Source organism: Ambystoma mexicanum, chromosome 2p (genome assembly GCF_040938575.1).
Source record: "Ambystoma mexicanum isolate Mex_15411 chromosome 2p, UKY_AmexF1_1, whole genome shotgun sequence".
Taxonomy (NCBI): domain Eukaryota; kingdom Metazoa; phylum Chordata; class Amphibia; order Caudata; family Ambystomatidae; genus Ambystoma; species Ambystoma mexicanum.
The window spans coordinates 104,711,789-104,735,863 of record NC_090923.1 but is presented as its reverse complement, the minus strand read 5'-3'; the positions used below and the strand labels follow the sequence as shown (position 1 = coordinate 104,735,863).

General features: G+C 47.0%; 1 protein-coding gene across 1 annotated transcript in view; it reads right to left on the bottom strand.

Moving 5' to 3' along the window:
• The window catches only part of COL7A1 (collagen type VII alpha 1 chain), a 782,081-nt gene that overhangs the window by 448,773 nt on the left and 309,233 nt on the right, over positions 1 to 24,075 (bottom strand). The window contains exons 25-28 of the mRNA XM_069646196.1: positions 10,640 to 10,768; positions 8,151 to 8,297; positions 3,596 to 3,715; positions 3,306 to 3,452 (exon numbers count right to left, since the gene is read on the bottom strand). Coding sequence (XP_069502297.1) covers positions 3,306 to 3,452; positions 3,596 to 3,715; positions 8,151 to 8,297; positions 10,640 to 10,768 — 543 coding nt within the window. The remainder of the gene's footprint in view (positions 1 to 3,305; positions 3,453 to 3,595; positions 3,716 to 8,150; positions 8,298 to 10,639; positions 10,769 to 24,075) is intronic.

Below are 24,075 nucleotides of genomic sequence, written 5' to 3'. Positions count from 1 at the left end.
CGGGCGTCACTTGAGAGTTAAGCAATGGCACTTTACTCCATCGTGTGGGACAACAGAGAGATGGACACAGAGAACTCGAAAGGCAGTGATGAAAAAGCGAAGGGAAGAGTATGCGCTGTAGAAACTGAGAGAAAGAATCAACATCGGATCGGTATTAGGTCTATGATTACCAGGTGATTATGAGGAACTGTGTATTCCATGAAGACACAAAGTAGCCCATTAATCATATTGCATCACTGCGCAGAGTTTAGAAGTAACCACAATTAGAAATGTGATTAAGCTGCACCTTTACGGGAATTCCAAAGGCCCAACAGGGGTATAATGTGACATGTATGCGTATGTTATTGCCACATGTGGTCTTGATGTCACTCATATTGTCGGGTAGCAGTCTGTATTAAGCTAACAGGACCTTTGGCTCCCAGATCCTAGATATGTCGATCCCTGAAGTCCAGGCCGAGTGAAAGTCCAACATGGCATTGAGGGACCAGGGGAAAGGATGCTGCGGGACTCCTCTGAAAACTGCGCTGTCGCTCCACCCCCCTACGTTAAAGGCAAGTGCCCTAAAATAGCGCACAAGCACAACTAGTCTCAGAGATCTGGATAGGGAACAAGCATTGCCAAAGCCTATAGACCCGGCTTTGCAAATGTAGAGGGTGTGACCTTTCAGTAAAGCACACACTGCACAAGAAAGGTGCATTTCCTATATTTGCGGAGCCAGGTGTATTGGCCTTGCTAATGATTGTTTATTTACTTGAATATTTTGTTTAGCGCTGGCCCTACCCAGAGCGTGTTGGAGCGCCTTACATGGTACGAATATTGAAAAGGTGGGAGTTGGAAAAAGAAGTTGCAAAATGTTTTCCAGGAAGGATAGGAAGGAGGACTGCTAGTTCAGGGAAGGATAGGAAGGAGGACTGTTAGTTCAGGGAAGGTTAGGAAGGAGGACTGTTATTTCAGGGAAGGATAGGAAGGAGGACTGTTAGTTCAGGGAAGGATAGGAAGGAGGACTGTTAGGGAAGGATAGGAAGGAGGACTGTTAGGGAAGGACAGGAAGGAGGACTGTTAGTTCAGGGAAGGCTAGGAAGGAGGACTGTGAGTTCAGGGAAGGTTAGGAAGGAGGACTGTTAGGGAAGGATAGGAAGGAGGACTGTTTGGGAAGGATAGGAAGGAGGACTGTTAGGGAAGGATAGGAAGGAGGACTGTTTGGGAAGGATAGGAAGGAGGACTGTTAGTTCAGGGAAGGATAGGGAGGAGGACTGTTAGTTCAGGAAAGGAAAGGAAAGAGGACAGTTAGTTCAGGGAAGGATAGGAAGGAGGACTGTTAGTTCAGGGAAGGATAGGAAGGAGGACTGTTAGTTCAGGGAAGGATAGGAAGGAGGACTGTTAGTTCAGGAAAGGATAGGAAGGAGGACTGTTAGTTATAGATATGCCATTGAGGATAAATGCCAAGGCGTCCACATTGCCCTCAGCCATGATTGCTCTGAAGCCTCACTTAATGAGCAGAACCTACGTGGATCAATTACTAGTGTGGTGGCGATATTATGTTAAATCATGTTGGGGGTGCGTGATGATGGCCTTGAGACGTGCTCAAGTGTACCTCGCAATAACGGGGTGTAATAACTCGACATTATTATAATTGGTTATTTATAATGCGCTTAATACCCAGAGGTTTCTAAGCACGGACCTGCCGATCGAACCTGTGTTGCTCCACTACGTCTTGCGTCCAAGGCGAGTGTGTTTCCCCTGGGCTATACTCCCGAGACTTGGAGTCCCTCCTGCTGATAGCCGGGAGGGACGGGTAAAGCTGCACCCCCGGAAAGACATGTAAGAACCAAAAGTTAGATGCGTGCAGAATGAGTGCTGGGGGACTGAAAGTAGAGTTTTGACAACAGGTATCTCCCTGCCTCTGAGCAATCCAGACTGGCCTTGAGTGGAGAAGAGACAAGTGTCGCCCTTGTAGGTAGAGAATTGGTGAATAAGCCACTGGAGTGCAGTATGATGGTGAAGTTAGAGGTGAAGTTGTCATATAATGGCAATCTTGCGAGGTCAAAGGGCACATTCACATTAAGAGCAACACCCTAGGAGGGCAAATGTCCATGATAAGGCGTATTGCAGAGGCTGTATGGCACCTTAGACACAGGCGCTGATGCCCTTCTGCACTGTCTAGGTGTGTTCATGGGATGCTCACCAGGAGAACACACACTCTTCTATTTACTCAGGTGGCCCCCTGGTTAGCCCCAACCTATATATATTTAGGCAAGGCCAACATTTAGGCTACGCCCTCTTGTTAAAGGCCGCCCTATCGATTGTATATCTCACTTAAATCAGTGACTAGGGTTTATACTGTAGGAAGTTGGATTAGAAAGAAGGTAGACAGATCCTTGTTATCGACATAGTTTGGGAGTGCCCCGGGACCAGCTCAGACCTCTGAAACAAATTATTCTAAATTCTACATCTGTGTAACAGTAGTTAGTCCACCCGGTCCGTTTTCATCCAATAGGAGGGTGTCCCTATTGTGGGACTGAAAGGGATGGTACGTGAGAATTGCTAATCCATCACAAATGCTTCCACAGGAGTTGCACAAGGGAAAGAGCAGTGTCATTCTGGAGATACACAACTATCCCAAAGATTAAAGTGACCCAATGAGACAAAATGAGGGATGACGTCTATCCGGGAAATCATTTTATGCAATACCAGTGACAATCTGTGGAATAGATAGGTTGCATGAGAATTTCAAGGTACAACAGTGACATTTACAGTGTTGAATGCATGACATGTGTGAGTTATAAAACTCAAAGTTTTAGATCCAATCTCTGGACAGCCTGGAGGCCGAACTAGAATTTTGTGTCGTTCAATTTCAAATAAATTAGTGAAGTTATTTGGCGAAATCGTGGATATCTGGAGATCAAATCAGAGAAGGAGAAGAGCAGCTGGAAACGATAATGACTGCAAAAGCATTACAGGGGCAACACAGAAACACGCAGGCCATTTAAGAGTGCTAGTGACAACACAGCGCTCCATATAACCAAATCGTGCCCACATTTCTTTGTATACAAGTGGCAGCACGTGAATAGAACGCATGTTCAGTCTTTCCATAGCCTAAGAGCCATGATGGTCTGATGTTCCATTGTTATACTTGTGGCCCGCAAACACCCCACTGAAAACATCCCATAATCTGGATGGCCTTCAGGTTGACTTTAACAGTATGTGAAATGGAGTGACAAGGTCCCCAAGTGATACAAAATGGAATGATGACCAATGAGGGAGCAGGAGCTAATTATCACTTGTCAAGCTTCCATTCTGCTCACCTGTCCGCTCGGTGACCGATGACTCTGGGCCTCGCCCTCCATCATAGACCGGGCGGATAGTGAAGGTGTACTGCCGCCCCAGTCGAAGGCCTGTAACCTGGTAGAAGCTCCTCGCTCCAGACAGGGTCCTCTGGGTCTCTTCTCGCTCTGGGTAAGAAAGAAAGCAACGGAGGGGGTTGAGTAAAGACGTAAAGCTGCTACTGCTCAGAGCTTTGCACCAGCATCTTGGTAAAGGACTTGGTGCTCTCCCTGATCAGTCCATCTGGAACACCAGTTATATCACGCGTTACCTGTTGGGAGTTTCCATGTTAGGATGTAGTTTGTAGCTCCAGCCGCTGGGGTCCAGGTCAGTGTTACAGCATCTTTTTGAACTTCTGTTACTCGGAGGTTGGTCACTGGCAGCAACTGGGCTAAGAGGGAGTCAACCAAAAATGAATGCTTCCATCTACACCTACATTCCCATAGTTAATGCATATGTCTCTGAAAAGCATGCACTGTCATCCAATTATAAAGATGCCAAAGCTGCTGAGTGCTGCTACTCTAACATGATTACTCATTATGTGGAGCTCACAACATTTTGGACTACAGCTCCCATTGTCCCTGGCCAGCATAGTCAATGATGAAGGATCAAGGGAGTCGGAGTTTCAAAAGTCTGGAGAGCTGCGGGTTGCTGGCCCTGCTCCAGAAATAAATAAAAAACACTGATATTAAAAGTCTCTGTCAATTTAAATTACTTTAGTAGTGTCTCTTAAATGGAGTCACCAAGCGGTTGCAATATGAGTTCATGGGAGAGCGGGCATGGGAAGATCACACCTGAGACTGCAATCAATTTCCTTTTTTGTCCTGAATTATCCATGGAATGAACTAATTGGGATAACGTGAAATCTTCCCAGAAACCTTAAGCTCTTGAATTCCATCAGGATTGGAATTTTCCCAACTGATTTCCAGAGCATGAATCTCTTGATTCTATTGGATAGTGTCTTTCTGGTGCAGGATCCAGCTGGCAATTTGTGGAATGTGGTTTGTAAAACATTGCTGCATTGTACAGGATGTGGGCTTTACAGCAGGATCCTGGTACAGATGAAAGATCAGGTACGGCTTCTACTTTGGGTACTCATTTCCACCCAGGCTAATTTACTCTGGAGTGATAGTGCTGACCTGAAGCTTTGCTTCCTAGCAAAGGGATATCGCAGTTAGTTATACAGGTGTCTGCAAGAGTCGGGGAAAGGAGCTCATATTCCAAGAGCGTTCAGGAAAGGAACAGCTATAGGTGGACCGTGTGTAACCTTCACAAATGTATATAAACATGTGCAATCGTATGCAACATGGCGGTTGGTAGAATTTAAGTTAGTTAGTGCTAGTGATCACTCCTGCTTCATTGCTGCTTGTAACCTTGGTTGGCTTTCTGGGAAGACTTGTGGTTTAACCAATCTCACTATCCTAAGAGTTTCCTGGTTTTGTAATTGAGTGTTTCTTTTCAAAAGGTTCCATCAATCAGCCTTCAATAAGGCTTTTAAAAAACAAAAAAAAGAGAGTGGCCTATCAATGGTCACGTGGTATCATTTTCTATAATTTCACTCGGGTCAAAGTTCATGTGATTTCCCTTCCCGTTATGTCGCTCAGCCATGGGACACGTTATGCCACTGCTGATACCCCTTTGCCAACTGTGTGTTCGGAGTGACTGGACTCCAAAGGTTTCATGCACAGTTTGGGCACTGATGCCTGGATTGCTTACTGGTAATCGTCACTGCTCCTTGTCCTACTCTTCCTTGTCCCAGTACTTATTAAAGGAAGGTGCTCTGGATCCCTAACAGTAATTCTCATAAATCCACCCCCGAAACTGTGGCAAAGAATTTGCACACTTAACTGTTTCTGCATTGCATACTGAGCCATTAAGCAAGGGAGACACACCAAGCGTGCCTGCATATCTTGCTTAAAGCTAGATTGCCTCACTTTGCCTGCCTGCAATTACAATGTCATGGACTTGGACATCTGCTCGCATACTTAGCGTTCAGCTTAATTAACTCTTCGGTAATGCATGCCTTCATGCCAGTTACCAATCTCCCGTCATTCATGAGGGTTTCTCATTAGGCTACAATATCAAATGTGCTAACTGTAACAATAGGAGATTTGTCCAATCACTTCATACCGATTGGATGTCACTGTAGGGTAGGGTTTCAATAACTATTTTGATGGCTTTGCCAACCATGTTTAGTTGGATTCCTAGCTGTGCTGTGAGGTTCTTCTCTTGTGGAAACATTTTGAACACCTTCAAATTCTTCTGTCCATTCTGCCCCTCTTGGCCATCTGTTTTGAGGATATGCCATATCGACTGGCAGAGGATATTCATCGAATTATGCCCAGGAAGATTTAGCCCAGTCTTCCGCTTCTCCAGTAGATATTTCTTCATCCGACATGGAAGTTGGCTTTGAAACCGCCTGGCTTGCAGTAGAGTGCTCTTCCTAGCAGGTGGCAAACAATAAGGGACTGTGGAAGAGCTTGACACTACGACCAATAGAAACCAGATATGTGAATAGTTAATGTAGGCGGGTGTCAGGTGTTAGTAAGGCTCTATTTAAACATGTTGTTCACTGTGATAATTCATTTACATTTGTATTTAAAGTGAGGGGCATTTTCTCGGCCTGCTGAATTCTGGAGATTGTGGTCTGATGTGGGTAGTAAAGGCTACTTTTGGCGGCAAGTAGAGCGGCACCTAGAGAACTTGCATGAGAGGAGCGGGGCAGGCACTCATTCGTTGGCAGCAGGCGAAGGCCTCTTTTCTATGGGCGTGGCTATTCCACAGCAGGCAGGAGACTGTCTAATTACCTGGTGGTCAGAAACAGAGGCCAGAGAATCTATCTGCGGGTGGGGAGGGGACCTGGGATATAGACCTGGGATATAGGCTGGTAGTAGAGAAACTCCCAGAACACCCCTTGTTTTTGTGTATTAAGTAGCTTTGGGTTTCCTCCCTAAATTACGAGGGTAATCCAGACGTAGAACCCTTGCTCGCTGTTATTAGAGAGGCACAGCTCCACCTCACTGACAAGGCCCAACCAGGCCGAAATACGTGTCTGGGGTTGCTGTTGGTACTCTTGTTCAGAAGAGAATTGCCAGGCATTTTGGTGTTGGACTGCCCTTGGGCAGGTCAAAGACTGATTTGTAGTGGACATTTTTCTTCTGTGAAAGGATGGTGAGCTAAAGACTCTGGTTGAGACTCTGACCCAGGATATAGGCCGGTAGTAGAGAAACTCCCAGAACACCCCTTGTTTTTGCGTATTAAGTAGCTTTGGGTTTCCTCCCTAAATTACGAGGGTAATCCAGACATGGAACCCTTGTTCGCTGTTCTTAGAGAGGCACAGCTCCACCTCACTGACGAGGCCCAACCAGGCTGAAACATGTGTCTGGGGTTGCTGTTGGTACTCTTGTGCAGAAGAGAATTGCCAGGCATTTTTGGTGCTTGACTGCCCTTGGGCAGGACAAAGACTGATATGTAGTGGACATTTCTCTTCTGTGAAAGGATGGTGAGCTAAAAACTCTGGTTGATACTCTGACCCAGGATATAGGGCGGTAGTAGAGAAACTCCCAGAACCCCCCTTGTTTTTGCGAGGGGATTAGTAGGCCATGACATGGAAACACAGTAAGATGATGCTAGAACTTTTGTCAGTGGACCAGGACTGTCTTTTAGGTTGTCTGGTACGGGGGGATGGAGCACAACAAACAGTGTTCGAACCATCAGGAGGTGCTGTGTCCGGTGTCTGGCGTGGGACAAGTGGCAACTCTGACCCAAACTACGCCTGTGGAATATCAGCCACAATAGGAATCTTTGGCAACAGGTGGTGGGTAAAAAATACCCCTTGTTGCCAGCTATTGGCTGGCACTCAGGGTAAAACTCAGGAGACAAATCCCTTTCTGCATACACCACAGGGCACAGGCTGTTCTCAATCATGAAGACAATGACGGTCCATTGGCTCCACTCTTCCTGTCTATGGGTCCCCTGCGGGGACAGGTCCCTGCTCCACAGTACAGGTCCCTACAGGGGACACAACAGTCCCAACCTATTTGTCATTCAGGAAGGGAGAGGTTGTCTCTAAAACAGTTATTTTCTGCCACTATATTGGCTGCCCCGTGTGTGGTGACACATCAGATCCTGTCAACAACACCCACCACTGAAAATGTGGGATGTGGCTAGTCATCTCTTCAACATCATTGCCACCGTCATTACATTTGTAGCCAATTTTCTACCAGAGCGTACACCACTCTCTGCCATGCCAATGAGAAGCACCAATATGGCCTTTTGAGGAATGCGCTCCTCAAAGAATAGGGGACTCCGGAATAGTTTAAAAGGAGCTTCCACCTCCCCAAACACAGAATCACCTCTCCGAGTCTATACATATGGTTTGTACTCATTCCTAATTCATGCATTACCTATAGATATTGTGAAAACTGGGTTCTCTGTTGTATTTACAATGTAGATTAGGTTATTGCACTGGTCGGTTTATTGGGTTATGTGGTGTCGAGTGGGAAGGCCAGGTGTTTCTATCATTCCTTAACAGATTTATTGCTCAGACCCCCATCTCCTTTGGCCACACCATGTAAAGTCCCCCTGTTTTAACAGAGGAGGATCACTCACTCTTTCCCTTACACAGAAGGGTGCAGATCCTTTCCCTCAAACTACCCTGCTGTAGACCTCAGGTCACCCTGCTCTCTTTGGGATGAGCACCCCAAAAGGAGGGGCGAGAGAGGGTTTTGTTGAGCAGCAAGAACTACTAAACAAACGAGAACGCCTACACCATGATATTAATGGATGGGTGCAGAATGTTGCTCTGCTGTGTAGTTCATACTTACCAGTGGTGGTGGTGATGGACGCGGGTTCACTTTCTCTGCCTCCAAGCAGGGTTACGATACGGATCACGTAACGACCGCCAGACTGAAGGCTACCAATCTCGTAGGAGCTGGAATCTCCACCAATCTCACGCGTTGTCTCAGGACCACCTGCCAAACAAGAACAAGTATGGCTTTCACTGGAGAGCTGACCACATGGTGTGTACATGTTACTTTCATCACAGCCCATACAGAACTCACCCCTCTCTTGCTGGGCAGCTAGGCAAGTTATCTTATTAGAAAGGACTGGGGACAACTGAAAGGACTAGATTCAAGCGTCAACTAATCTGAATAAGTAAGTCTAGCATAACCCTAGAGTCTAGCATAACCCAACTCTAGCATAAACCAAGAGTCTAGCATAACCCAAGGGTCTAGCATAACCCAAGAGTCTAGCATAACCCAAGAGTCTAGCATAATCCAAGAGTCTAGCATAACCCAAGAGTCTAGCATATCCCAAGAGTCTAGCATAACCCAAGAGTCTAGCATAACCCAAGAGTCTAGCATTACCCAAGAAAACACTGCTCACATGGCCTTGATGTTCGATTGTGAGTCTTCGTTTCCTCCAAAATCGAAATTACAGTTTGATAATGTAAGTTTCTTAGTAGTCGACTTCTGAAGATTGATTGTTTTATCAAATTATAATTTTTAAAAGAAAAACGTATTAAAATGGAGGGACCCTCTACTTCCTAACCCCCTTTTTCTTCCGCACACCTCTTTCCCCTATTTGCTTCTCTTCTTTCCCGGCTCCTATCCTAACCCCTATTCTCTAACCTCAGATTATTTTCTCTAAATTCCAGCCTCTACCCCAACTTCACCCTCCACCCACACCCTCTGACTACTCAACCATTGTGCTCCAACCACCCTAGCATTTAGGTACAACCTCTAACACCCTGCATCTAACCATAGCCGCCAACTCCGAACTCCAATTTGTTGCAATGGCCAACCTCTGCCTATTAGATTAGTTGTGGTCAGTCGACCTTTGGGATGGTCAGCTTGTAGCAGTCATATTTGGAGGGTGACTTGTTAACCTCACACCATTCTTGAGGATGGCGCCCTCTGAACAGAACGTTCTCAGATGAACAGGGAAAGAAGAGATAGAATGAGGGTACGGGTTGGTGAAGAGGGCAGCAAGAATGGTACAAACATGGCAAAGCAGAAAAATAGACAGATTGGAGCGGGTGGGAAGGAAAGCGCCACAGGGAAAATGTGCAGAGGGGAAGGAAGGTAGGACAGTCAGACTTAGCGTGATGGAACATCCAGACTGGGGCACAAAAGAATAAGCCGAGACAGGCAGATTGGTACTGGCGAGAAGGAAAGTGGAACAGGCACAGTGGAGCACATGGGAATAAGCCGAGACAGCCAGATTGGGGCAGATGGGAAGGACGCTGGGACAGACATATTGGGGTAAGTAGACAGGAAAGCGGGACGGGCTCATTGTGCAAATGGGTAGAAAGGTAAGACAGACAGATGGGGGGCAGAACAGGCAGACTGGGGTAGGTGGGAAGTAAAGCAGAACAGGCAGACTGGGGCACATGGGAATAAGCCAAGACAGGCAGACGGACACGTGGGAAGAAAAGTGGTACAGACAGACTGGGGCAGATGCGAAGGAATCAGGGACTGACAAATTGGTGCAGGTGGGAAGGAAGGTAGGACAGACAGACTTGGGCAGATTGAAAGACAACTGGGGTAGGTAGACTGGGCACATGCAAAGGAAAGCAGGACAGACAGACTTGGGCAGAGGAGAATAAAAGTGTACTGTAGACTGGTGAAAGAGAAAGAAAGCAGTGAAAGTAGACTTGTACAGATTGAAAGGAAAGCGGGACAGGAAGTCTGTGGCTGAAGAGAATGAAAGTGGAAAGATAGAGTGGGCTGGAAAGGAAGGAAAGCAGGGCAGCAAGACGAGTGGAGGCTGTGCAACATGCACGAGCTTCCTCTTTCCATCAGTTTTACCTTATGTGATTACATTTCTCCAAATAATATAACCATTATCACATGGCCAAACATGCTTACAATTTTTCTGGGCATGCTTTGTAAAAAAATTAGTAACATACCTTCAGGGTGTTGGATAAGACAAAGTTCCGTTGCTAACTGGTTCGCAAGGAGGGACCTGGGTTGTTTATTTATTTATTTTATTTATTGTTTTTTTATAACGCGCCTAATACCATACCCGAGTTCGGTTTCTAAGTCATTGGGTAGTGGGGCAGGGGTTGAGAGAAGAGGGAGAGAGCATGTTTAAAGCTCTAGAATACTGCCATGGGTCTTAGTAAGATGTTTATTGGCGTTTGTTCATTGAATTCAGAGCATATGGTTGCACATTAGACATTTTAATGACAACATCAAGTTGGTAGAGTGGGAAATACTGTCTCCACTCATTATAAAAACCCAATGAAACATGTGGAAAGCAAGCCATGTACACATAACATGTGAGAGGCTATTTTTGTAAACACACTTACCTTCAGCCGATCGCCAGCTCACCCTATAGCCAGAACTTCCTGCTACCGGGGTCCACGTGAGCCGTATACGTTGCCCGGATGATTCTGTGACGCGCAGATTCCCAATGCTGCTTACTTGAGGGATCTCCGCTGCAGGGACATCCAACATGAAAGAGAGAGAAGAGAAGAAGGGAAAGGGGCGCGGACATCATTTAGAGGGGCGCCAATAGCAGAGAGGAAACCAATGAACATACGCTGGCTTATTGAGAACATCTCACCTGAGGCACCTCAAGGTTTGCGTATAAACTGCATACGCTTACAATTGTGCGCGACCTAATTCCACTGATCGTCATCGCTCATCTTAATTGCATTCAGGGGTGCAACTAAACCGTAACTTTGGTTGGGTGGGGATACTAACATGTCACATGGTAGGGGAAGGGCTACCTTCAGAGACTTTGTGTGGGTGAGCAAATTTACTTGAATACTAAATGCACATCTTGATGGTATCTGCATACATGGGATTGCTGTGGTTGTGTTGTGGTGCATGGTTGGATTAGTCAGTTAGTTCATGATGCATATCCACCTGCATCGTACCATATCAGACTGAGTGTTTTTGAGGTATCAGTGGGCCATCCCAGGAAAATGACTAGTTAATGTGGTCCCTGAATTTTTGTCATGGCATAGTGTTATCTGACATAGATTCCCAAACCTCACAGCACATCTCGACACACAATTCCAGCAGCAATACAACAAAGGTAACCCAATGCAATGTAGGCCAATGTCTGCACTAAAGTTCGCTAACACCACATTAACCCACCACAGATAAACCAACACAACTCTCCCCACTCCTTAAACACCACTCTGTCAGTCACCCACACAAACAACGTACGTTAGCAACCTGAAGCACAAATTAGCCAATTCTTTCGACAAACTTGCTTAAGCTTACACACTGTAGACATCCTTATCTTTTCACATCTGCCCAGATCAACATTGCAAAAAGGCATCCTGGCCCTGCCCTGTCTTACTCCCATAGCCCAAGCCTTACAGATCCTGAAGCTCCAGGAAACCGTGGAAAAGGGAGAAGGTGTGTAAGACTCAACAACAGAGCACAACCGGGCACAGCCAAGAGCTGCACTCATTCTCATTTGTGGTAGAACACTGAGTGGCCCAGGCAACCTAGGTGACTGGCAGCAAGAGGGCAGGAAATGAATGCCAGTCTGCGATGCTACACTCTTTGGGCTGTGAAGGGCTGGGAAGAATACATTTCTTCCTGTCAAATCCAGTTATATGGGAACTGAGGGATGGTCACCGCAGCAATAACACAATTCTAGGTGGCAGTCTTGAGACTGCTAATGGAGGTGCACAAGAAGACACCGTTTTGTCCCTAAAATCAGTATTTATGCCCCACTGTAAGACAGACCTTTTTTAATAGTGTGAACTAAACCACTTCTAAGGGCTCCATTCTCTGCAGTTAAGTCACAGTGAGATTACGCACTATGTTTAAGCAGTGAACCTGGGATTTTAACCCCCTTTGCACATTAGGCTTTTGTCCAAATACCTTCTGAGCTCAATTTGCTACATATATTTAGTTTTTAGCTTTCAAGGACTACAGTAATATTGTCTTATAATGTTGAATTAAAAAATACGCAAATTCCATAGTAAAGGAACAAATATTTATAAAACATTTCACTTTATTCATGTATTTGTGTATTTATATTTTTTCTTTCTTCTTTCTCTCTTTTATCTCTTCTTTTCTCTTCATTATCTCTGTTTCTATTTGTGAATATTTTATCCAGCTCATTGAATTTATGATCTTATTTTTTAACTGTAGGGTCATATTGTTCAATATAGTGATTTAATTTAATTTAATGGCATCTGCGCTGTAATTCATTTTCTACTTATTGCTTGTTATGATGTTGTTAAAAATCTATAAATAAATAAATAATAAAGAAAAGAATATCATTGTGCTTTTATGTCCACATAAATGGATAACTACAAGTCCTAGAATGCAAAACAATATTATCCTGAAAAATCTTCTATTGCACAGCTGTGTGCTTTTAGCACTTGAAAAAGCAGGTGGTCGTTTTACTTAAAAATCTAAATTGCACAGAGGGGACCTTTCACATTTTCCCTTACATGCAAACAGGTCCCCCGCATGCACGTTTAGTCATTTGCACTATGAGGTGCAAATCGAAGGTGTAAACGCAGACGTAATCGCCTGCACGCCTGGTTTGTTCACGTTGTAGTGGAAATTGAGGAAAAACCTCTAGCCCTTTATGCCTGGTAGGCAGTGTTTGCAATGGATTCCTTTGGAATCAGCTTGCTTTTCTCTGGTGTAAAAAGCAGTTAGAGTCCATAACACTTCAAAGCATTTGCGGTAGCAGGTAAATCTCATGCTGGCGTAAGTGCTTTTGCCTTTGTAAGACCGAGAGGATGAAGGCCTCAGAAAAAGCAATTTCGTTCCGTGCGCCCTCTGCGCCAAACAAATAAAAGAAATCACGGCCGCGCTAAAAAACATACATTTTATAAATGCTTTGTGCACTTCGTCATAAGAAACATGCACCCCACTCTAAAAGAAGTTGTGTAAAAAATTCACCCAGTATATGTCACACACCTCCAGCTAGCTGCTGTAATACAGGATGTTAAGAACATTTCATATTCACATAAAAGCGCCCCCCTTTTGATGCATTTCCAACAATTCAACATCATGGGTACAATCTAATATTTAAAAGGTCGCTTTTTTGTTGTGCACCCATTGAGCCTGAATTATGAAAGCATTTTTCCCTTTGAAAACGCTTTTGTATCCGGCCCTTTGTCTTAGAAGCAGACGCAGAATTGCTAATTGATTGGAGCTGTAATGGGGGTCTTTCAGTTGGAAATGCCCCATGGCAGTTCCTTTTGCCTAAAAATGCATGCCTTGGACCAGCACTGCTGAGAATAAAAGGAAAGCCATTTATCAAACCTGGACTCTGTTGACTGCCTGCATTTTCATCCTGCTCATGACTGAAGGTCAGCAGGTCCCATATGAATGGCCGAGCATTTCAGGGGTGGAGGGCTAGGGCAGGGAGGCTGGAGCCCAATTTGCCCAATAGTGTTGTGGCCAAGATTGCACGGATCTTGAAATGTTGTACTTTCCAGCCATGACTGGACCTCACAGCCAAAACCCATGCAAGGAAGCACTGTATGTGGCCATGGATAGGTCCCACTTCCAAAGCCCCTGAAATGAAGCTCTGCCGCCATGGATAGGTCCCACACCCAAAGACCCTGAAATGAAGCTCTGCCGCCATGGATAGGTCCCACTTCCAAAGTCCCTGAAATGAAGCTCAGCCACCATGGATAGGTCCTACCTCTAAAGCCCCTGAAATGAAGCTCTGCCGCCATGGATAGGTCCCACTTCCAAAGCCCCTGAAATGAAGCTCTGCCGCCATGGATAGATCCCACACCCAAAGACCCTGAAATGAAGCTCTGCCGCCATGGATAGGTCCCACACCCAAAGTCCCTGAAATGAAGCTCTGCCACCATGGATAGGTCCTACTTCTAAAGCCCCTGAAATGAAGCTCTGCCGCCATGGATAGGTCCCACACCCAAAGACCCGGAAATGAAGCTCTGCGGCCATGGATAGGTCCCACTTCCAAAGTCCCTGAAATGAAGCTCTGCCGCCATGGATAGGTCCCACTTCTAAAGCCCCTGAAATGAAGCTCTGCCGCCATGGATAGGTCCCACTTCCAAAGCCCCTGAAATGAAGCTCTGCCACCATGGATAGGTCCCACACCCAAAGCCCCTGAAATGAAGCTCTGCCGCCATGGATAGGTCCCACTTCCAAAGACCCTGAAATGAAGCTCTGCCGCCATGGATAGGTCCCACACCCAAAGACCCTGAAATGAAGCTCTGCCGCCATGGATACGTCCCACACCTAAAGACCCTGAAATGAAGCTCTGCCGCCATGGATAGGTCCCACACCCAAAGCCCCTGAAATGAAGCTCTGCCACCATGGATAGGTCCTACTTCTAAAGCCCCTGAAATGAAGCTCTGCCGCCACGGATAGGTCCCACACCCAAAGACCCTGAAATGAAGCTCTGCGGCCACGGATAGGTCCCACTTCCAAAGTCCCTGAAATGAAGCTCTGCCACCATGGATAGGTCCCACTTCTAAAGCCCCTGAAATGAAGCTCTGCCACCATGGATAGGTCGCACTTCTAAAGCCACTGAAATGAAGCTCTGCCGCCATGGATAGGCCCCACTTCTAAAGCCCCTGAAATGAAGCTCTGCCACCATGGATAGGTCCCACTTCTAAAGCCTCTGAAATGAAGCTCTGCCGCCATGGATAGGTCCCACTTCTAAAGCCCCTGAAATGAAGCTCTGCCGCCATTGATAGGTCACACTTCTAAAGCCTCTGAAATGAAGCTCTACCGCCATGGATAGGTCCAACTACTAAAGCCCCTGAAATGATGTACTGTGTAGTCAAGTTTAGAGCTAGTTTTCTAAGACCTTTAAATGAAGCACTGTGCAGCCATAGGTATGTTTCATGTCTAAAGCCCTTGAATTGAGGCAATGTGCGGCCAGGATAGGTCCCATTTCATTACCTGTGAAATGAAGCACTGCCGCCATGGATAGGTCCTACGTCTAAACCCATTGCAATGATGCTTTGCAGGACCATGGATAGGACTAATTTCAAAAACCCTTTACATGATGCATGCACTTCATGGCCATGAAAAGTCGCACTTCAAAGGCTTGTAAAATGATGCACACCCTGGGATGGGTACGTCACGGCCATGGATAGGTCCCTTTTCCAAACCCCTTCAAATGATGCACTGTGTGCCTATGGATATTCCCATTTCTAAAGCCCTTGATATGCTGCACTGCACTGCCCAGGCTAGGGCCCATTGATAACGCCCTTCAAATTATGCAAGTGCTGACATAGATAGTCCCACTTCTAAAGCCCTTGAAATGATGCACTGTGCAGTCACGTAAAGGTCACCTTTCTAAAGACCCCAAAATGAGGCACTGTGCAGCAATGGCTAGGTCTCATTACTGGTCTAGAGCCCTGGAAATAAGCCACTGTGTGGCCATGGCTCGGTCTCATTACTAGTCTAGAGCCCTGGAAATAAGGCACTGTGTGGCCATGGCTCGGTCTCATTACTGGTCTAGAGCCCTGGAAATAAGGCACTGTGTGGCCATGGCTCGGTCTCATTACTGGTCTAGAGCCCTGGAAATAAGCCACTGTGTGGCCAAGGCTCGGTCTCATTACTGGTCTAGAGCCCTGGAAATAAGGCACTGTGTGGCCATGGCTCGGTCTCATTACTGGTCTAGAGCCCTGGAAATAAGGCACTGTGTGGCCATGGCTCGGTCTCATTACTGGTCTAGAGCCCTGGAACTAAGGCACTGTGTGGCCATGGCTCGGTCTCATTGCTGGTCTAGAGCCCTGGAAATAAGCCACTGTGTGGCCAAGGCTCGGTCTCATTACTGGTCTAGAGCCCTGGAAATAAGCCACTGTGTGGCCATGGCTCGGTCTCATTACTGGTCTAGAGCCCTGGAAATAAGGCACTGTGTGGCCATGGCTCGGTCTCATTACTGGTCTAGAGCCCTGGAAATAAGCCACTGTGTGGCCATGGCTCGGTCTTATTACTGGTCTTGGGTCGGTCTCATTACTGGTCTAGAGCCCTGGAAATAAGCCACTGTGTGGCCATGGTTGTGTTGCATGTCTATATTTTGTTGAATGCAAACATTGTAGGAGATGCCTATAAACAAGCCGCTGCTGTAGAAATGTAAGCAAAGGTCTGTTATATTGTGTTTGTCTGCTTCTCTTGCTCTCCAGAGTGCCAATCGGTTCTGTGTTTCTTTTACTCCATGTTAGGCCTTCTTGTGAGAAACCTTGCTAGTAGTAGACTGGACATGGCCATAACGTTCACCAGTGCTGGAGCCTGGAAGACCAGTGGGAAATAACGTATCTGCAGAGTAATATTACTTTCATCATTACCCAGGGTTCAGTTTTCGGGAACTATCTGAGAGGTCGTGCCTAGGGTTGCTCTGGTTGCATCACAGAGCCATCATCTTATAGATGAATCAGCGTGTCGGAGGACAGCACCTAAGTGATGGCAGAATGATCTTCTCCCAAGTGACTGGAGCCCAGCCTGGTGCACTTTCAGAGGTGCCCAATTGCTGTGTTTCTTCTTACTGAAGGCCTGCTATGTGTAGCTTCAAAGGCATCCAATTGCGTGGTTTCTTCTTACTGAAGTCCCACTCAGTGCAGATTGCGAGGATTGTAATTGCTATATCTTCTTACAGTAAGGCCCGCTCAGCGCAGATTCAGAGGCTTGTAATTATTGTGTTTCTTCTTACCGAAGGCCATCTCTGTGCTACTTCAGAGGCTTGTAATGGATGTGTTTCTTCTTACTGAAGGCCCGCTGGGTGCAGCTTCCGAGGCTTGCAATAGCTCTATTTCTTCTTACAGAAGGCCCGCTCGCTGCAACTTCCGAGGCTTGTAATTGCTGTGTTTCGTCTTACTGAAAACCCACGTGGTGCAGATTTAGGGGTTGGCAAAGGCTGTGTTTCTTCTTACAGAAGATCTGCTTGCTGCAGCTTCATAGGCTTGCAATGGCTGTGCTTCTTCTTACTGAAGGCCTGCTCACTGAAGTTTCGGAAGCTTGCAATGGCTCTGTTTCTTCTTACTGAAAGCTCGCTTGGTGTAGCTTTAGGGGCTTGTAATTGCTGTGTTTCCTCTTGCTTTAGGCCCACCCAGTGCAGCTTCGGTGGCTTGTGATTGCTGTGTTCCTTCTTACTGAAGGCCGACAAGTGCAGCTTCAGAGGATTGGAATTGCTATGTTGTTTCTTACTGAAGGGCCGCTCTGTGAAGCTTCAGATGCATGCAATTGCTGTGTTTCTTCTTAATGATGGCCCACAAGATACAGCTTCAGAGGCTTGCAATTGCTGTGCTTCTTCTTAAATAGAGTTGCTCAGCACAGCTTCAGAGGCTTGCAATTGGTATGTTTCTTGTTACTGATGCCTGTTCAGTGCATCTTCAGAGGCTTGAAATTTCTGTGTTTCTTTTTAGTGAAGGCCCGATCTGTGCAGCTTCACAGGCTTGAAATGGTTGTGTTTCTTCTTGCTAAAGGCCCACTCGGTGCAGCTTTAGAGGCTTGCAATTGCTGTGTTCCTTCTTACTGAAGGCCTACTCAGTGCACCTTCAGAAGCTTGGAATTGCTGTGTTTCTTTTTACTCAAGGCCAGATTGGTACAGCTTCAGAGACTTGCCATTGCTGTGTTTCTCCTCACTGAAAGCCCATTCAGTGCAGCTGCAGGGGCTTGACATTGCTGTGCTTCTTCTTAATGAAGGCCAGCTCAGTGAAGCTTCAGAGGCTTGAATTGCTTTGTTCTTCCTACTGAAGGTCTGCTCTGTGCAGCTTCATGGTCTTGCAATTTCTGTGTTTCTGCTTACTGAAGGCCCACTCAGTGCAGCTTCAGATGCTTGCAATTACTGTGTTTCTTCTTGCTGAGGCCCATTCAATGCAGCTTCAGAGGCGTGCAACTACTGTGCTTCTTAATGAAGGCCAGCTCAGTGAAGCTTCAGAGGCTTGCAATTGCTTTGTTCCTTCTTGCTGAGGCCCACTCAATTCAGCTTCAGAGGCGTGCAACTACTGTGCTTCTTAATGAAGGCCAGCTCAGTGAAGCTTCAGAGGCTTGCAATTGCTCTGTTCCTTCTTGCTGAGGCCCACTCAATTCAGCTTCAGAGGCTCGCAATTACTGTGCTTCTTCTTAATGAAAGCCTGAGAATAGAAATTGTTATGTTTCTTCTCTTGCAAGCAGGCGTTGGGTACTTAGATAGCCCAATCTGGTCCACCTTTGGCATTGTTTCTTTGTTTGTTGTTACAGACTCATGGAAGTCGAGAGATTGTTTCAGAGCGCAATCCACTATGCTGTTTCCTATATTCCAGTCTCCACAGCTCTTCTGCTAAGAATGGTGTACAAATAGGCACAAATGTTCTTACACCTTTCTTTTACACTTTCTAATACCAATGATTGTGTGTGCATGCGGCCGTCATCGCTGGCGGCAGACATTTACAGTGGATCCCAATGTAATCCGCCTGCTTTACCAAGTGGTAAAAACAGCCAGATTCAATTGCAATTCATTAATTTAGTGGCAGCATTAAAATCTCATTCTGACGGATTTGCCAGGTGGCGTTTGAACGGAGGGGTCGACATGCAAAGTCCACCTGGCAAAATCATGTGAAACCCACAGATCGTTAAAGTGGCATAATGATTACTGCCACTTATACCACCGCTGTTTCCTTCCCGTGGGTTTCGAAAGTGACCCCTATGGTGTTCTGGTGAAGACGAGTAATGTGTTCGTGTTTTGCGTCTGATTGACTGCCAGGCAGGTGGGTCTGCACCAGACCACACACGGCGGCGGCAGAGGTGTGAGAAGCAGCAGATGAGGGGTGTGTGCTCCTGTGTGAACCGCTGTTGGCTGTCAGGCAGGTGGGTCTGCACCAGACCACACACGGCGGCGGCAGAGGTGTGAGAAGCAGCAGATGAGGGGTGTGTGCTCCTGTGTGAACTGCTGTTGGCTGCCAGGCAGGTGGATCTGCACCAGACCACACACGGCGGCGACAGAGGTGTGAGAAGCAGCAGATGAGGGGTGTGTGCTCCTGTGTGAACCGCTGTTGGCTGTCAGGCAGGTGTGGATCTGCACCAGACCACACACGGCGGCAGGGGTGTGAGAAGCAGCAGATGAGGGGTGTGTGCTCTTGTGTGAACCGCTGTTGGCTGCCAGGCAGGTGGATCTGCACTAGACCACACACGGCGGCGGCAGAGGTGTGAGAAGCAGCAGATGAGGGGTGTGTGCTCCTGTGTGAACCGCTGTTGGCTGCCAGGCAGGTGGATCTGCACCAGACCACACACGGCGGCGGCAGAGGTGTGAGAAGCAGCAGATGAGGGGTGTGTGCTCCTGTGTGAACCGCTGTTGGCTGCCAGGCAGGTGGATCTGCACCAGACCACACACGGCGGCGGCAGAGGTGTGAGAAGCAGCAGATGAGGGGTGTGTGCTCCTGTGTGAACCGCTGTTGGCTGCCAGGCAGGTGGGTCTGCACCAGACCACACACGGCGGCGGCAGAGGTGTGAGAAGCAGCAGATGAGGGGTGTGTGCTCCTGTGTGAACCGCTGTTGGCTGCCAGGCAGGTGGATCTGCACCAGACCACACACGGCGGCGGCAGAGGTGTGAGAAGCAGCAGATGAGGGGTGTGTGCTCCTGTGTGAACCGCTGTTGGCTGCCAGGCAGGTGGATCTGCACCAGACCACACACGGCGGCGGCAGAGGTGTGAGAAGCAGCAGATGAGGGGTGTGTGCTCCTGTGTGAACCGCTGTTGGGTGCCAGGCAGGTGGATCTGCACCAGACCACACACGGCGGCGGCAGAGGTGTGAGAAGCAGCAGATGAGGGGTGTGTGCTCCTGTGTGAACCGCTGTTGGCTGCCAGGCAGGTGGATCTGCACCAGACCACACACGGCGGCGGCAGAGGTGTGAGAAGCAGCAGATGAGGGGTGTGTGCTCCTGTGTGAACCGCTGTTGGCTGTCAGGCAGCTTTACCAGTGTGAGACATACCCCCGAGCACAGTCATCTGTGAATAGGACTTGTGTTCTCCTGTGTGGCGTTTGGAAGGGTGCCATGCTGGTGTGTGAATATAAGACCACCCCCAAAGCACATTTGACTGCAGGGGTGAATGATAATGATGTACTCCTGCATCACCTCTGAAAGGCAGCCAGGCAAACCCATGAAGATGAGAACAGACCAATACCATCAGTAAATAGAATGGTTTACTCCTCTGTGATGTCTGAAAAGATGGCCAGGCTACTCCATGAAGACGACAGTGGCCCAAGCTCACACATGGTTATCAGTGTGGAAAGAGACTGATCTGCTCCTTTGTTTTGTCTGAAAGGCTTCCAGGATACCCCATAAAGAGGAGACCACCCCAACCTAATTTCTCATATGGAGAGGGTTCTCGGATCTGATGTTTAACAGCAAGTTGTCCTGCGCTATAGAGGAAATCTGAATCCTTCGAAGTATTCTGATCCCTGTAGATGGACGTGATACTTATTCGTTGCACTGGAATGTTTTGCAGGCGCAGTACATGAGGATCAATTGTAATGGCAGCGACCATGTTATTTCACAATGAGTTCCATTATTGCTGCAATCTTGACATATTGTGCTCACTACACTAGTACCACTGAATAAACACACTAGAAGTGGTCTACACTAAAAGTGACGCAGCATTATTGTGATGCTGGAAATGCCTTTTGGGGCGGACAGGGCATCCTAGTCCTCGTCCTACCACTTCTCTAGGTGTGTTTTCTTTATGTTTTCTGCCAATGAGGTCCAGCCTAGACCTCTGGCAGTGCAGCATCCTGTTTTCCTTTTGGTGAACAACACCCATGGGATACCGTTATGGCACCTATGGGTTGAGGTACACCCTTGTACCACTTAGGTGTGTTTTTGGGCACCAGTGTGTTGCCCACAGAGCAGGGTATGGGCTGGTGGCAGATACATGCTGACTTGGCAGCGACTCTGAGTGTGCTTCATTTTTGGGACACCCAGGCCCTGCCATAGGACTCAATGAAGAAAGGCAAGATGACCACTGTGGCCTCTTGGTTTCTATTGCCTTTAACTTGTTTCCCAAAGTCTTGGGAAGCCCTGCCTTTGTCCCTTTTCTCTTGACTGGCTGTTCGGTGGAAATACCAAAAATATGGCTCTGGGGCTGCCTTCTGTCAAACTAACTGGAGCCTTCCAAGAGGCTGTGTGTTGTGGGTACATCCTTGGGGTGGGACCTGTGTGAATGGAGTCTGAAGTGAGCTCACAATCTGCGTTGTGCGTGTCTGGTTTCTGTGTGTGACACAATGCCTGAGACAGCCCTGACTGAAACTGACACAAATGCAGTGTAGTGTGCTGAAAGGCTGGGTGCTTACCCCACTCCACATTCTTTGTTATGGGTGTCTGGGTGGAGTGAATGGCTTGAATGCCTGTGAGCCTGACAGGCTACTGCCAATCACAAATGCCCTTCTGCATGACTAGTTGACTGAGCCTGGCTCAGCCTGAGTGAATGGGGAACACATCTGTATATCTAGGGTCCATGCACTCACCAATTTGTTCAGAAGCTGAAGTCGAAGCTGATCCCTGGAGTCCAGCAGGAGGAAGAAGATTGCGGCTGTCACTATTCATTGAAAGCCAAAAGCAGCTGTGCTGCACCAAGGACTGATCCAATAGAGGACCTGCATAAGAGACCTAACACCGAGCTATGGGAGACCACTGTGCAACCTGCTGCTCTTCATCAGAAGTACCCTGGAAGCCAGTCCTGTGTGCCTGCCATCCGGAGAAGGGGTGTTCGTGAATTCAGAAGAGAGGTGCCTGGACATCTCAAGTCGAAGAAGTCCATTGGTGTCACCCAGGGTCCGGAAGCCCATTGCAGTGTAGCACCCATAAGAGAGTCTACCCTGGTATAGTGCTGCTTGACACCCAGAACTGTGAAAGTTCCAAACTGCTGAAGAATACTTCAAGGGACATCCTTGCCATCATCACTGACCAATTGTTCCTGCCAGAGAAGGTCCAGGATCGCTGAGTGCAGAGGAAGGTCTGCCAGTGGGTTTCCCACCACCAGAATCTAAAGATGTCCGGGGGGACAGACTTGGTAATGGTCCGTGGTCCACTCCAGTGGTCAAGTCCAGGTTGCCAGAACACATCCAGAGGTCCATGCTGCGGCTGCAGCACCGAAGAACCGGAAGGTGGAAAACCACAATATTCTGAAACCCGACAACAAAAGTGACCTTTGCACCTGTCGCCGCTAGAAGTCATTGAGGGTCCCCAGGGGTCTTAGCCTTTTAGGAGTCCACAGCAAGTGTCATCTTAACAGGACTCCTACAGTGGGAGGAATCATCGACCAACGGAGAGCACCGCGAAGAGTAAAACTGCTGTACTTCAGAGAGATTTTGGTTCCATTCTTCTTCTTGGACTCAGCATCCCAGTGGATCCTTCTCCAAGGAGGGTCCATCCTCAAGGGGAATCATCCAGTGAAACCAAGAAACTCTGCACACTTCACCTGCCAAGGCACCAAAGGCACTGTGACGAGGAAGAGCATCTTTCCACTGCAGGAGTCACCCACGGGTCCAAGATTTGTCTTGGATCCTGTTCTCCTGTGGCCTCTCAAATACTTTGGGATGGTAGAACCTTTAAAAAGAAAGTAGAGGGTTATTGAACATGTTTGGACTGGGCTGTAAAAGAGAAGATATGTTACTACTTAACTTTTCCATTTCAGGTTGCCCAGGTGGGGGGATCGTCACACAGAATTGTGTATCTAGTCTAAAAAAGCATTCTGCCACTGTTCACAACTAACCTGCCATTCTTACCCTAATGTATGCTGTTACACCTCACTTACAAATTCACATGCCTATTTAAAACTGTCTGCAGTTGGTGCATTTATTACTGAATTCAAGTTGTGAGGGGTACCACATAGAGTGTAAATATTTGCCATTCTTTTGAATAGAACTGCCTATGTACACAGTGTTATTATTTATATGTATATATAGTATTGAACCTTATTTTATATAAAGAAGTTGGGTTATCACCTAACATAGTGTGTAGACATTCCTTGTGGGGGGCTTGGGGACTCTGAACTAGCCTGAATCACCACCTGAGTGCTTAAGCCTTGGTTGCTCGTCCAAGATCTCATAGAGAGAACCTTTGCTGGGTGCTCTGTGCTTTTTTGTACCATTCATATAGAAGGCAGAAGTACACATACCCTCCTCCAGTCTTTACAATCATGAATGGTTTGTATTCTCTCTTTTCACGTTCAACATTTGGTTGCTCCACTACCAAATGGTTTCACATGCACCCCTACTATAACAATCATATTTTTTCCCTTTAAATATATTATTATGGTTAAGCTAGGCAGATATACTTTCCCCTTTTTGTCCTTAATTGATTGTTTCAGGAAGATGTGCTGAGCCAAAGGCAAGATGGAAGGAGCAATTGAAGATTCTAATGATGAGGTCAGTCTGGAATCCTGAGGCTACTTAGATTCTTGTCAAGTTTTCTAAACTGCCTTTCATTGACTGAAAACCAAGAGGCAGGACCTGTTTTGAAGAAGCTCCAGTTTTAGACCTATTTCCCAATTAAGAAACACCAGCACTACCTGGGACATGATCAAGCAGCTTGATGGAAGATTCCTTTTGATTTAAAAGCAAGGCTGTAAAAAGAGACTTTTACTAAGGAGAAACTTTAAGTATTTCCTAAAGTTCTAGTCTAGTCTGGTAATTAGGTGTTCAAAGTAAATCATTTTCTAATTTAGAATTTGGAGATAGCGTTGTGAATTACAGAGAGCCCAGCATAATTCTGTTTGCAATTTTGTTTGTTATTAAGGTAACAGAGCTTGGCCGCATGTGTGAAGGAGCGTGCAACCATGAAAGCACCATTGTATAT